The 15,143-nt window shown below is 38.0% G+C and overlaps 1 protein-coding gene across 1 annotated transcript in view; it reads left to right on the top strand.

The window, feature by feature from the left end:
* The first annotated feature begins 921 nt into the window (after nucleotides 1-921).
* Nucleotides 922-15,143, top strand: part of TRIM66 (tripartite motif containing 66) — a 53,941-nt gene continuing 39,719 nt past the window's right edge. The window contains exons 1-2 of the mRNA XM_041129390.1: nucleotides 922-1,271; nucleotides 12,011-12,114. Of these exons, the coding sequence (XP_040985324.1) occupies nucleotides 1,052-1,271; nucleotides 12,011-12,114 (324 nt within the window). The 5' untranslated portion in view covers nucleotides 922-1,051. The remainder of the gene's footprint in view (nucleotides 1,272-12,010; nucleotides 12,115-15,143) is intronic.

Raw genomic sequence — 15,143 nt, 5'->3', positions numbered from 1 at the left:
TGAGACATTGATAATTCTTTTGCATGGTAGGAAAAAAAAAGAAGACCCACTTACTAACCATTTCCACTGGAATCCGCCCCGAGACAGAATCCCTCAAGAGAATACATAGCCCTAAGATTAGAGCTGCTGCTCTTCTGTGCTGAGGAAATCTGAAGATTGTAGGTGCAAGTTATGTACTGCTGGTAGCAAGGCCACCATGCCAAGGCAATGGGCAACTACTTGGGGGTCTGGCTCCAGGAGGTTCAGTCAGCTGGAAGAGTGATTCCAGGGGAGACAAGACTGTATTTGCTTTGTCATCTCTGATGCAACTTGCAAAAGTTTCCCTTTGCAGGCCGTATCCGATCAACATCTCTCAAAATCTCAGAATCAAGGATAGAACATGAACTGCAAAACTCTCATTTACCTTGGGGAGCTTATGTTGGCAGGAGGAACACTGTCCTGCTTGTGGGAAGCTCAGGTTTGGTCTATAATTTGATCTGTGGTCATCTTAGTTGAAATTTGATTACTGCAAAGTGTATTTTATTAAATTTCTACGAAGAAGATTGGCAGAAGATGCTGTACATTTATCAAGGCAGCTTTCTAACATGCATTGCTGAAATGATGGACGTATGATCAGTTATGCTTATTATTTGCTTTACCTGAAAACTATAAAATATTGAGGTGAAATTGTAAAAGCAGTCAGAGAATATAATCATTTTTTATTGCACAGTTTCAGTGCTTCTAGCAGGAAATGTACAGCGTGTGACAATTCAGCCTGGTAACAGCTTTGTAAGTAGATCAATAGAACAGATTACTTCAGTTTTTACAGAACTTGCAAGTACTATAGAGAGATAGTGGGATCATGGTTTGTAAACCTTAAACCACACTTTCCTGCACAACAATCTGCAAAGATATTCTTTTTTGTAAAGCAGGTACGTGATTTTCAGCTGCAAGGAACTTCCTCTTTCTTCACAAGGACTAAATAAATCTTGTTTCTGAGAATATGCATCCTGCTGTTGCCTTCTAGTTTGCACTTGAGTGATCGAGTGTTTTGTTAAGTGAAGGGGTTGTCATGAGCCATTTTGTGACTCTTCATGTTTTCGATGTCAAACTTCAGCCGACAGAAATGGATACCCTGGATCTGTTGAGGAATTGTTTGGTGTGCAAATGGGACCTGCGGAAGAGAGAGCCCAGAATGCTACCTTGCCTTCATTCCTTCTGTAAGGACTGTCTTCCGGATTTGATTCAAGGATATAGCTGTATTCCCACTGAGTATGAAGTTCTATATGAAGGTAATATTTAAGAATCTCTGGCTTGTGCTCTTTGTATTACAGTATTATAAAAATAGATGGATTGAGAAGTACTTTTTGTAGCCTATTCCTTTACAGCACTATTTTAAAAGAATAAACTAGGAGACTCAAGATTTGTATGAGCAGAGGGTGGATTGGGAACAAGCCTCCTTCATTATGTTTTCCATCCAACAGCAATGTTTTGAAGAGAAATGACACAGGCAACATTAAACATTTTTCAGAATGGGCTAAGTTTCAGTTACCAAGTGTGACATTACGAATATTTTATTCACTTAGCTTAATAATTGAATAAATGCTCCAAGGTAGTTTCTAGGCTACATCTTTATCCAATATTTTGGACATGTTGGACCTTTCTGTGGTACTGGTTGTGGCAATAGTTTTATTCTTCCTTCTGTCCCCCTTCTATGCGCCCCCCTGCCCAACACCAACACAAAAACATCCGTTTCTTTGTTCCTATCAGAGGTCATAAGAATTGTTATTAGAAAATGTGTATTGTGGTGCACTGAAACTCTTCCTTTTATCTCGTAAATGTGGTTTCTCTCTATCTGAACCCTTCTGACTGTAGGATATACTGTAACTCACCCTAACAAGCTGAGTAAACTAGTGAGGATGACAAGCATTTTGTGACTGTGCCTTTTGAAATCCTGAAGTTATTTGTACAGTTTTTGGTAGTGTTGTTAATAGAAAATACATAACTTTTTTGGAATAAGACAGGATTTAGATGACAGAATACAGTCATTTTAACTGAATGAGTCTTAATTGCCATGGGGAAGCATTCCAGACTCATTACTAATTTATAAGAAGAGCAAAGGCATGTAGATCACTTGTATTTTCACAGGCTTTGAACTTTAGATGAATAAGAGGCATCATTTATTATCTCTTCCATAGCAGATTTTAGAAACATGTAGGAAGGGAAGATACCTTCCCTGAGGTGATGGTAATCTGAATTGATGAGATTACATAAACTAGACAGGTTCAGGTTTGAGAACAAATGGAAACAGTGTTAGGAGATCTAGGCTAGCAAAACACAAAAGATAAGGGAAAAGGGAATAACTTAATGGCAAAGGAGAAAGGCTGTTCATGTGTAGAGTACAGACAGAAAAAGATATAAAGGTAGGAGAAGAAGACAAAGAGAGCAAAGCAGTCATTTCAAGTAAATGTGTCCTCAAAATTTTTAATGCCCAGAGTGGGCTTAAAGTCTGAGGGACCTATTTTATAATAAAATGCTGTTGAAATCAACCACACCATTACTTTTTATGTATCCTCATTTGACATCTAAGCCATTCCTCTCTCCTCCTTGTTTCTGTTTGCCAAGTGGAAAAGTGAATTTATACTACTTGGTGATCTTGGATGAAGTGCAGCTAGAAGTTTTCAGGACCTGTTAAAATATTGGATGTTTCTTCAAGCTCCTGAGTGGATTGGGAATTATTTGTCTATAGCAAATTGGAACAAATACTAATTTATTTCTGTATTCTTGAAGTTGCTCTGTTTACTTCCTCATTGTTTTGTAGATAGGGAACTTCTGTGGGAAAGAGCAAGATTAGAGAAAAGAAATAATGAACAGTGATGACCCAGTAAATGAAGTGAGACACCAGGTGCAGAGACTCAGTTAATAGATGAGCAAGGAGAGCAGCAAACCCAAAACATCTGTGTCTCTTATTTAAGTCAATGACTGAAACTGCAACCACCATAGGTCAGCCAGGATAAATTTGTGAAATCTGGTGGCATGACGCTAAACATTGCTTGTCTTATCTGCACTGATTGCTCAGTTATGGGCAGTACAATACCAACTCAATTTTCAGTGTTATCTTTAAGTATGATCATATATAACTGGCAATGATAAACTGTAAATGCAAGTGCTAAACCATTTTAGCTGAGTAAACATGAAATATTGCCTGTAAGAAAAATATGTTCCTTACTTACTATGAATTCTTTAAGCAAAATATAAGAATGGAAAAAGTGAATGTATTTCCAAGTGAAGTCAATCTGACATTTGCTATAAAAGCATGCTTGAATTTGTGGGTTTTGGTATGCTTTATGATAAATAGTACTATACTAACATAAAGCTCTTTTCTAGTTTATTGTTGTTGCATTAAGATTGCTGAGAAGATGGAGGTAAGTGGTCCTGATATTTGATGGAGATTGATGTTGGAAACTTACTTTTATATCTGTATGTGTTTAAGATGACTCAAGAATGAAAGCTCTGAGGTAGGCAGAGCTCTTATGGAAAAGCTGCATACACATCAGCATTTATTCAAAGCTGTGAGAACCGAGAGTTTGGAAGTAATTTGAGTGGAAAAAGAAAATTATCTTTGTGAGTTTGGCTCCTACATATGCTTCTTATATGAAGGGGACTTTAAGATTCTCAGTCTTTCTCTTCTTTTTCTGCAGGCCAGTATCACTTTCCTTTTTTAATTCCTTCTCCTCATGTAACAGAGAATCCACATTCTTCTCCTCTGCAGATCTGCATGTTGTGTGCTTCCAGTCTGTTTAGTGCTTGGGAAGGAATAATTTTAAAGAGAGGGATTGGGTAAGAAAAAGAGAGAGAAAATTCCCCCATCTCCTGAGATGGAACTTTCTCAGATGAGGACTTTCCCAGGCTCCTACCTGTGTGAATTGCCACTCACAGTACAATGTGAAAACATACAAAATTGGTTCTTGGATGCTGCCTTGGCTTGTTGTGTCTGTCTCTTTCACACTGAGTTCTGAATAAATTCAAAACTAGATTCATCCAGGTTCCTGTGCTTATCCCTCCTTTCTGAATTGGAGGTGGGTGCCAAATTACCCTTTATCTGCAAACCTGCCTCTCCATAAGATGTTAAATGATTTACATTGTTTTAGCGCTTTAAATATCACCAACATATTAATTTCAAAAGTAGCTAAATGAGGACCAGTGGAGGTGCATTGTTGTGAGAAGTTAATGTTTTTGCAAGGCTGTCTCACCTCCAGGGTTGGGGGTTCTTTTTGCCCTTAAAAAAAAAATCACAGGTAATCACTGCTCAATCACAGTTTAGACCCCTGAGAACAAGGCAGATCAGGAAAGATGTACTGGAACACCTTGCAGATTTCTGCTAGCTGATATCAAGCCCTGGTATTATTTACATTTTGTGACTGAATTGGGTAATTTGTCTAACCTGTAAGTTACACTTAATGTTTGTAAAATGTGATTAGTAGCTGTCCAGCTTTGTAAATTGCTTTGGGAAGTGGTAGATTTAATTGTACCATGTTTTTGTACTGAAATATTATGTTGAGCTATTTTTCTGAAATTCTATTTTTAAAATGTGTTTTGCCTTTTTGTGCTTTTCTAGGTTGGATAACAAAAATCATGGAAAATGACTGCATAATTTCTATCCACATTCTGTGCATAAGTCAAAAACGGTCCACACTTGCATTATGGTAGCTTCCCACATGCAAGGGAGGGTCTGAGATCACCACTTAAATGCCAGGAAATGTAACAAGGTTATGTATTAGAGAAATACAAACTGATTGGATAAAACAAAGAGAAAACAGACTATTAAAGACTATCATATGACTTTAACTGTTAACACATGTCCACTTGCTGCATTTTATTATTTCCAGCTGAAAATATACAGTTTTCTTTAGCTTGTAAGGTAGGTGCTATATATAACCATGGATCCCTAACTGTGAATTCTTGTTAGTGAGGCACATCCAAAACTCAGCCAAACATTGGTCACACTTGCATTTAACGTGTTCAGCGATATCTTCAGGGGAGTTTATTTCAAGAAAAAGATTGAGATCTAGCACTCCTTTCGCTCTAGGCTCATTTTCAGTATGATGTTTTGGCATAAGAAGTGTGGTGTACTGGCTTAAGGAGACTCCAGGTGTCAACATGGTGCCTTATCTTGTACTAAGTGTGTATGTAAAAAAAAAAAAAAAAAAAGCACATCTACAGAGTTCTTTAAACCATATTTAGGCTTACAGTGGAGTACAGCTTGGCTGCCTTGGTCTTACAGCTCTTATATCTCCAGGGCGCAAATAACCTTGTTTTGATGCAATCATGTAAGGCAAGTGATGCAATGCATCACATCTATTAATTCTGAATGAGAATACCCATTTGCTTTAATTAGATCCACTTAACATCAAATACATGTTTTATTTCTAGAAAGGAAAGTAGAAAGGTAATTCTAAAGAGAGAAACTGTTCATAATGTATATATTTAGTTATCTTAAAATGGATTTAAAGTTAGTCACCCTTCTCACTCTGCTGTTCAGCTGCCAGATCCAAAAGGCAAGTGAAACAATGGGGGGTTTAGTTATATAAATATGAAGGTGTAGAGTGGGAGGCTGTCTTCAGAACTGTTTCCTATAACCTATAATTGGGTCTCCAAGGAAGTGTAAATTATGCCTGCAGCTTGAGCTGTAGCTAATGCTCTCTGAGAATAATTATTCTGATGGTTGTTGGAGGAAAAAGAGCGGAGGAATAGGTGCAACATGTGGACAGCAAGTATAAATGTGGTGTGTATGATAGCTCCACTGTTTGTTTCTTTATGCTAATCAATTCTTATTATAATAATAGGTTAATTATCTGCATTGATTTATTTCTGAGACAACCAGATTGAGGGTTCTTTCTATTTAAACCTGACCAGACTGGAAGACCTTGAAACAAAACTGCCAGCTGTGGCTTTTGATGTTCAAAAGGTCTTTGTACTAAGTTTCCATACATGGTGGAGGGGTTACAGTTTGGACTTTCAGAGATGATTGCTGCAAATTATCCACAGCTCTGTCACTTACAAATTAGATCGCTAAAACATAGGTGGAGTAAAAACTTGAGAGTACTCAGAAATTTTAGTTCGTTCTTTATTTCTGCTTCTACAAAGGAACACTCTGTATGAGGGTCACTACCTTGATGTCCGCTTACTATTCCCTGGGTCCAATGCAGTGTGGCAATTTTCATTAACTTCTCACTGGGATGCAAGAGATCTGACCTGTGGGGAACTAGGGCTTGAACAGTATATGGCAGAACCTTGTTGTTTTCCTGAAAGCTGATTTTGGATATCCCAGGTGTGGAGTTGGTGTATCCAGACGGGTATCTGTGACTACTGGATCCACTGCCTTTGAATTTCCATTTTCCCCAACTCACTGTCTAGTTACTATTGCTGATGGGAGTGTGAGAGCGGAAATAAACACGTGGCTTATGAAAAAAGGCTGCAAACCAATTCAGCAAAGTAAACATCTGCTGCTGAAGCTTTTCAGGGCTCAGAGGTGTGTGTGTAAATGTAACACACACACAGAGAGATCTGTCTGTACGCGTGTCGTTTCTAGTGCTGGTGGCTTTTGTGGCAGTGTTCAGGTGTATTAGCCTACTATGGATGGTAGTTAAAGGAGTAGTGGAGCCCTGGAAGGATGTAGTTGTAGGACCGTTCCTCCACATCCCTCACATGTTGAAACTTCGTGGGAGTCTGTACAAAACAATGTGGTCTTCAGTGATTGTTCAGTACTAGCTGATAACTCAAATACACTGAGAATAGCTTTTATGTGGTTTATCCTGGATATCATTCTGAAATAGGGTTTTGTTCTGCATGTCATGATAAAATGGGGCTTAAATCCAGCATTAGGATCCTTGCTAGCCTTTCTAAACTTGTGGTCATCTCTTTAGCAGTGAAATGTGATGTCATAAATAAGGATTTCAAATGATAAACAGCAGGAGGTAATGAACTTCTAAAAATAATTTATGCAAATGTTCCTACCTCCTTCCTACCAATATAATTTCCATAGAAAAATAGAGCATGTCACCAGCTCTCTTAGCTTTTTGCTAATTTTAGAGGTTTTGATAACAATAATGGACTTCATTTGGGCATCAGGATTGCACCATAGATGAATTTGGCTCCTGATCTCTTAATATGTAAACTGTTGTTTGAAACCTGTAATTCCATGTTGAATTGCTATTTAGATCCAGAAATTGCATCATTCTCATACGTACAAACAGTGAGTCTCTAGGGCTTCTGACTACTCTTCCCTTCACCCACAGTGCTGTAATAATGATATATTTAAATGAGCTGTCTGCAAAGTACAGGTTCTTAAAACAAATTAACAATGTTGTTTAGAGGCAGTGGCAAGGTAGGAAGGCAAGAAAAATATTTAGGGAATGGTCTGCAAAACGTACTGTGGGAGTGAATGACGTTCTAAGACCTGCTGCTACCGGGATCTGGAAAAGCTATTCTCTTTCCTTCTGCACACTTGCTCCAGGTTATTCTGAGGACTGATCCAGGCAAGAAGGGAAGTAGGATGCTGCTATTCGTTCTTACTATGGGATTTTTATTCCACCACTTCAGGAAAAATACAACCAAGGCAAGTTAACAGAGGCCTGAATGATTCTGAGAGGCAAGGGCAAGAAAGAAGGCAAGAGGGGGGAAAAAAAAATGTGCCTTGTAGTGACCCAGTACATCTTTCTGCCCTGCTGATTTGTCAGCATTTCTGGCTGAAGAAGAGGGAGCAGCCCCAGATGGTCTGTGAAAGGTGTAGCGACTTCAATTTGCAGTACAGCAAAGCCTGATTCTGGGGAGCACATGGTGTGTGCCATTCTGCTTAATAACCACCCATTCCCCAACACAAGTGACTTTTGTGTAGCTCTCTAAGTGACTGTTTATCCAAGGGACAGGTAAGGGGTTTCTAGGAAATCGTACCTTACTGGTAGTTTGCACTCTGAGCATGAGCATAGCATAGTGTGCTCGATTTGTATTGTTGAAGTAGCTGCTGCTTGTGGCTACTTGTAAATATGTATGTAAGGTTTGCTTAATTTCAGGGTAATTGCTTCACAAACTATTCTGTAGTGTATTTATTATGCCAAGCTATCATTAGATTCTTTTGGGAATTTATATTGAAAAAGGTTGGGCATTTCCAGGAAGCACAGTTTTTTATTAAATGGAAAAGGAATCAAATAAGAAGGCCAAGTAGTTGAACAAGTATGATCTCCGAAGCTACCACATTCAGGGAATCCCTCTTTTAGCAAGATGCAAATCCATCTCCTGTGCTTTTAATAAAATCTTAAATACAGAATTCAGTATCAGGACAGGCAAGAAGGTGCTTACTGATTAGTCCTCCTATGAGTAGGAGACTACTTCCGATACAATATTGCCATGGTGTCCCCATTATTTTTCCTGTTAACTGTTACGCTCTTTGTTCCGATTTTTTTATTAAGCTGAGGGCTATACATGTCTTATGTTCATCTCAAGGGAGTTTTAGATTTGAAATCATTATAATTCACAGTTACTTGGATATTTAAGACACGCTTTGACATTTACACAATCAAATCTGTACTTGATGGTCTGTAGTGATGAGTCTAATACAAAGTTCTGACCTGTGTGTGTGCGACTCACTCCATGTGTATCTCTGGAACAACATGGATTTCAGTAGCATAACTTGGATCTAAAACCTGGGAAAAAAACTGTCCCATGGCATCTGAGGCATCACTTTTAGATATCCCCTAATTAATCAGCAGTAATGTCATCTACCTCCAAAATCATAGCTGTTCCGTATTTCTTAATACCACTGCATTTCTCAATATATATACAAGGAGGCTTTTGTGCAGAACTGAAATCCATGCGTGATATGTTTTCTTAGGGTAAAAATTATTGAAGTTTTCTTTCAACACATTTAAAAACATTAAAAAGATGGTCTTGCCCATTGTCAAATTAATGCATTCTTTATACAATGTATTTTATACTTCACTGGTTTGTAACAAATTAGCAGAATTTAAGGTTCACATGAACGCCCCTGAGGGCATGAGCATTCCATTAAATATCATTCAATTGGTATAATTTGATTTAACATTCTGCACTAACTGAATACTGCTGGAATGTAATAAAATAGTAACTTCAGTATTAACTTTTTTTACTTTATGTGGTGTGTAGACAGAAGTTGTCCTTGCTATGGCAAAGTCCTGAACACTGCTTTTGTTTCCCAGTAAGCAGCTGTTCCCAGAAATGTTTTGTGTAAGAAGCTGCACTCATCCATATGGAATGTAGATGAAGGAATAACTGTGAGAGTCGTGGATTTCTTACTTCAGAAAGTAACCTGTTTATAATTTCCCCTTTGGTCAATTTGCAGCATATTATGTAGTCTTAGTATGGAGGTTTTTTCTCTGTATTAGCCAGATCAAGAACTGGCACTGCTTGGGTAATGCTGTTACAGGAGTAAGAAACTGGTTCGAAGTCTCAAAAGGCTAGAGGCGATTCCCTGTAAAGTCAGTAGATGGTTTCCTATTGACTGCACTGAGAATTAGAGCATGTCCCATGAGACTTACTTGAGAAGCTGCTTGCAGAGTAGGTGTTTTGCTTCCTAGCTTATCAATCAAAATGTATCTGTGTTTTTATTTCTGCTGCTGTTTTAACTGTGTTGCTTTTTAAGGTGCTCACAGGGAAACTTGAAAACTGTTTCACCACCTAGGAATCAGCACTACAATTCACTGGTGCTTGTAGTATGCACCATTTACAAGGAGTAGGAGGGCACTGTCTGTATAACACATCTTGTCTTAGGTACTGCAGTGCTCCTACTGTTTTTACTTTTCTCTAGAGAACCGAGCTGTTAACAGATATCTAAAAGGCACACACAACCATAATTTGGGAAAGCATGGAGAGGTTTCTCTGTGACTAATATAAAAGCATTCTGTTGTCCTAGGGTGTAAAATATGAAGGTGATTAGCTACAAATATTGTAGGTAAATAAGATACCTTTTCAGCTGCACTCCTTATATTAAGGATGCAAAGTAGAGGAAGAGTTTAAAAGACTTGTCCAGCTTTCTGCCATCATGGGCATCTTTGTCAGGTGAATTTTTACCCTCTTTGTAACTCCTGTCACCAGAACACACTTAAACAAGACTCAAGTTACATGCCCAGAAGATGAGCAAAGTGTTGGCAATTGCTTGCGTTGCCCTTTCCCCTGGGGTGACTTGTAGCTGAGTAGCGCAGGCACCTGTGGATAATGGCTGTTCCTTCTTACATCTACATGAACACTCAGTGCTGTGTGAAATGCACAGTTAAACAAGTGTGAGGTAGACCATAGTCTGCCACTTGGGCACCCAAATCACAGTTCTGTTTTAAATACAACCTCAGAAAATAATAAACAATATACTTTTGCTTTTATAACAAGATTTGGGCTAAAAAAGACCTAAACCTCATGGAAGCTGTTCTTAGTAAGATGTCCTCTTCAAAGGAGATGTAACAGAACTCAAAGTTTCTTCAAAACATTTATGAATGAAAGTGCACCTTTGCAGGCATCTGACTGCATAGTGCTTTTGTCGGAAGTGGTAATGTAGGAAAGGATTGGGGTTTGTATATCTCTGTCAATGTGAAGTGCTGCTGCTAAAATAACAGTAGTCCAGTTCTGCAAATGGGAGACACTCAGGGTTAGAATTGTGCACCTGGCCAGGGACTGCAGGAGCTATGTCCCAAGGGCAGGTAGTACTAAACACCTGGAAAACATGAGTGTCTCTGATAACTATCTAATGCAAAGAGTAACAGACTTCTTAAGATTTAATTAAGGTACAGGCCACTCTCCTTATTAAAAAATACTGTTAGTTAAGGAAAAGAGCACATTGAACACTGTCAGTCCAATAGAAAGTTGTCATTGATCTTGCTTTTAAAATCTTGCTTTAAGTGAGTTTGCATCATTTAGTCATGGAAAATACTGCTGTTAGTTATCATAAACAGATCACTTGGCAAGGTGAGCATAGCACTGAAATTCTGTTCTCAACAGAATGGAAAAACTTAGATAAAAAAAGACTTGATAAGATAGGGTAAAAATAGACTGACATACCACCACCATCTCTAAAGGACTGGATTCACAGTTTACAGAAATATGGTCAGAAACATGCACACTCCTTTTCAAAAAAAAGAAAGAAACAAACAAACAAAAAGCATGACCTTCTAGAAAAATCTAAGTCCTAGGCCAAGAAGTCTAAGGATGGAATAGCAGAGGTACCAAAATGCAGGTATATGGTTATGGACACCTTGAACTGTTAGTTCGCAGCCCAGGCAAATACTAAGATTCATCCCAGTTGCACTCAGTAGTTAATGAAGGTGGAGCCAGATTTTGCTGCTCACACTGCTCACTTTGCTTTGCTTTGCTTTGCTTTAGGGATGATCACGTTTTTCCACCTGTGGATTTGTTGTAATAGATGGTTTGCAATTCTGAGTTCTATTTATGAAACTTTTTTTATCCTTTACCTTTATTCTGACTTGTTGCTTCTGCTAGCAGCATGTTACTCCTCTTTCACTTCACTTGCATAGCATGCTGCACTGTAAAACTAGTAGTAGGCAATGTGTGTTTTATGCTTTGATATACCTCTGGTAATGTAAAGGTGGTCTAGAAGAACTGTAGCAAGTACCAGAAAGCACAAGTAGATCTGTAACAAGGGAATACAGTTTAAAGTGCAGCTCGGTTTTTATCAGAGCTGTAAACCATAATGAATTCAAGGGAATTTGGACATGCAGATAGAATTGATAAATGCTGAAATAAGTCAAGTGAACTGTAGTGTATTTCTAGGGATTTTGTGCTTTGTTTTTCTTTCCTATGTATTGAACTATATCTAGGCACAAGTAACTTATGGCTTGAAGAATGCCTTCATTTCCAGTAACTAAGTGTGTCCGTGTGATGTAAAAAGGCCAGCAATACTGAAGTGGGGTTTATATAATTTCCTGGTTCACATGGCTGGTGTGCATTGTTTTATTTGTGGTGGTTTTGTTTTGTTTTGTTTTAAATTCAGGTATCCTTTCCTGCCCTGTGTGCAAACAGACCTGCTTTGCAAGGGATGTAGTTGAAAATTTCTTTCTTAAGGACTTTGCCACTGGTAATTCAGCTATGGCAAAGGTAAGTGAAAACCACTGAGTTGGGTGCCTTGTGAGTTGTTGAAACACAACCACATGAACACAGTTTGAAAACAGAGCAAACTTCATATTGAAAAACAGACTCTCTTACAGTTTGCTTATGCAACACTGTAATTACTTTACTCCTAGAGATGGACATACTGCCTTTATAGTACTTTTTAAACTTTATTTGAAGAAGGAGATTGACTCTATATACTTAAAATAGAGTCAAGTAAAAAATATTGATACTAGTGGTGTGGGACTGCATCTGTGACAATCAATATATTAGGAAGGTACTGAATGTCTTGGATTCCTCATTGTCCCTTTTCTGCTCTCAACACAAAGTAAACAGAAGCAGAGTATTGGCTGAATGGTTACACCAGGATTACCTATTAGATCCTGTGGGCAATTACCATTTGCTGATTGTCTGTTTTAATGATAAAAAAGGTCATGTCATATTTCAGTTTCCCATTGGGGAATGGATGCAAAGGGTAATTGGAAGGCATAGGATTACTACCTTGGCCTTGTATTGATACTGTACATAGATGGATTTCACTTCTGTTAAATACCCAGTTAACAGGCAGGACTATTCTCACAGTTTTTTAGTTGTTAGTACTTTGGGTCACAAGGAGGGACAGAGAAAGGTGTGTATTTCTGCCTCCTCTGTTACAAAACAGTACTCTATTGTTTACATTAATAAGATTGATTTCAAAATGTGGTAGTATTACCTGTAGCTGGGAGTTAAAACAGGTGAAAACTCATCAAAACTATTCTGTAATCTGCTGACTGCCTTATCCAAAGTGTGATCCAAAGCAAGGGAAGAGTGACAAAGAAGCAGGGATACTGGACTTCACCTTCTGAACCAGCTCCTGGACCTCAGTCTGTCCCTTTTGCACTTTTGGTTCCTAAGTAAACTGGATAGCCACATTGGATATTCAGTTTCAGGGCCTTTGGGTAGAGGAGAACACTTTTTCCATAATGTAGGACAGAAGATATATCTTTCCACTGTTCTTAGCTCCTGTAGGGTCAGCAACAATTTGTAGGTCAGTTCTGTCCCGTGCAGAAGGCTTGAGATGGCTTTAAATTGTGCAAGTGACTTGCCCAGTGACATTGTTGCAAAAGAGCATAAAGGGGATGTATTTCTTCCCTGTCAGCCATTTCTGTGTTTCATTTTCTCCATTGTTGAAAAGAATGTGTAACCTAATTCATGGAGTATTCTGGGGAAATTAAAAAATTAATGCGAGAAAGGTGTGTCGACATCTTCAGGTGTAAGGTGTTTGAAGAGTGCAACATAACTAAGTTTATCTAAACCAAGAAGAGGTGTCTTCATATGCACTCTTCAAAGAGAAGAAAATTCATAAGATATTGCTGAATGTTTAGAATGCCCTTATTATACTGGGATTTCTTAATTACTATGACTCACATCATTTACCTTTCAATGAGATTTCATGTAGAAAGGAAATCAAATGAGAATATCTAATGTCTTCAAAAGCACTAGATTATTTTTTCAAAGCTTCTTTAAAAGAAGGTTTTTCTTTTCTGTAATCCCTTAGGAGTCCTAAGAGCAGTCCAGTAAAGCAGATTTCTCACTGGAGCATAGGAGTACCGTAGAGGGACTCACGAACCTTCCTCATAGTTTTTGGTTTACTTCCTTTTTATTAACAGTCAAGTCATGTATCAGTGAAGCTTGCTTACTGGCTTTTAACCACCAGCCCCCACAACATAAAGCCATAGTTTCACCATCAGTGATATCAAAAGGAGAAGTACCAGCTCATCCAACTGAGACACTGCTGAACTGCCATAATTTTCTTAATTTACCTAATATGTTCAAATGGGAATCTGTCAAGGCTTGTAACAAAGTGTTTGGAAGCAAGATGTTTCTCAGTGTGTGAGATAGTGAAGCATAAATGATAGAATGTGCTACATACCAGCAGCAGGAGTTTCAAAAATATGCAATTCAGAATCTCTTGCCCAGAAGCCCATTTCCACATCATAAATAATGTAACTCTGGGAACACTCTGTGCTCTGCAACTTAGAAGTAATGTTAACACAGTACAGTATCAATATAAGTTCTAGTCAGACTGACAGTTCAACAATTGCAGGTAAACTTGTGATTAAGCAGTTTTGGTTATTGCAGAGAAAGTAGAGCATCCTTCAACTTTTGACCTGTTCCCTCATCTGGCCCTTTGTGGTACATTTTAAATCAGACATTTCTTTTTATATAACAAGCTTTGCTTCCCAGAATAAATACCCTTGCATTTTGGTTATAGAATTTATATTAGGCTTTTTCATTTAAATTATTACATATACCTTTTGGAAAACATTGTTGATAAGCAAATGGCTAAAATAGCAGAATGCTTACACAAGTACTTCCCTGCGTAGACAATCAAACACATTTAAAACTTTGCTTTGTTGTCTTATTGTCAAGAATTGCACAATCTCTTTGAAAAAAGTTGGGAATACTTAGAAACTCTTGAACAATGAGTTGATAAGAGACCTGTTGTGAAATTCCAGCCTCACTGAAGGGAATGGTAAAATTTACATTAATTTCAGCAGAACAAAATTTTTTTTTTTTTCTGAAGTGAATCAGAACTTGACTCACTTGCCTCTCAGAATTTAGGTGGATATAGATGTTCCACTTACTGTTAAAGCCATGATTTAAAACTAAGACGACTAGCAAAGAACAGTGATTGTTCTTCCTTCAGGCTTTCTATTCCCTGAGACACTGCAAAGAGAAACTCTTCTATTAAATTCACCAGGGCTTGCATTAGGGCTTATGTGCTGAGTGTATGCTGCTATATCCTTCTTTTCATGTTTCCCATCAGAATAGTTGGGAAGCAATCGTAACTAAACTGAATTGAAGATAAGCTGATGCCCAATAGAAAGGACACAATAGGAAGTAATTTTGCCATCTATTATTAGTTGCTTGAGTAGCCCTGAGTAGTAGCAATATTCAGGAATTATGCATAAGTACAGTAGATATAGTGTAAACTTGTAGGAAATGTTTGAGTTTGATAAACTGGTGGCAAAGCT

Source organism: Aquila chrysaetos, chromosome 16 (genome assembly GCF_900496995.4).
Source record: "Aquila chrysaetos chrysaetos chromosome 16, bAquChr1.4, whole genome shotgun sequence".
Taxonomy (NCBI): Eukaryota; Metazoa; Chordata; class Aves; order Accipitriformes; family Accipitridae; genus Aquila; species Aquila chrysaetos.
The sequence above is the reverse complement of the archived record's forward strand: the minus strand, read 5'-3'. Positions and strand labels throughout refer to the sequence as shown.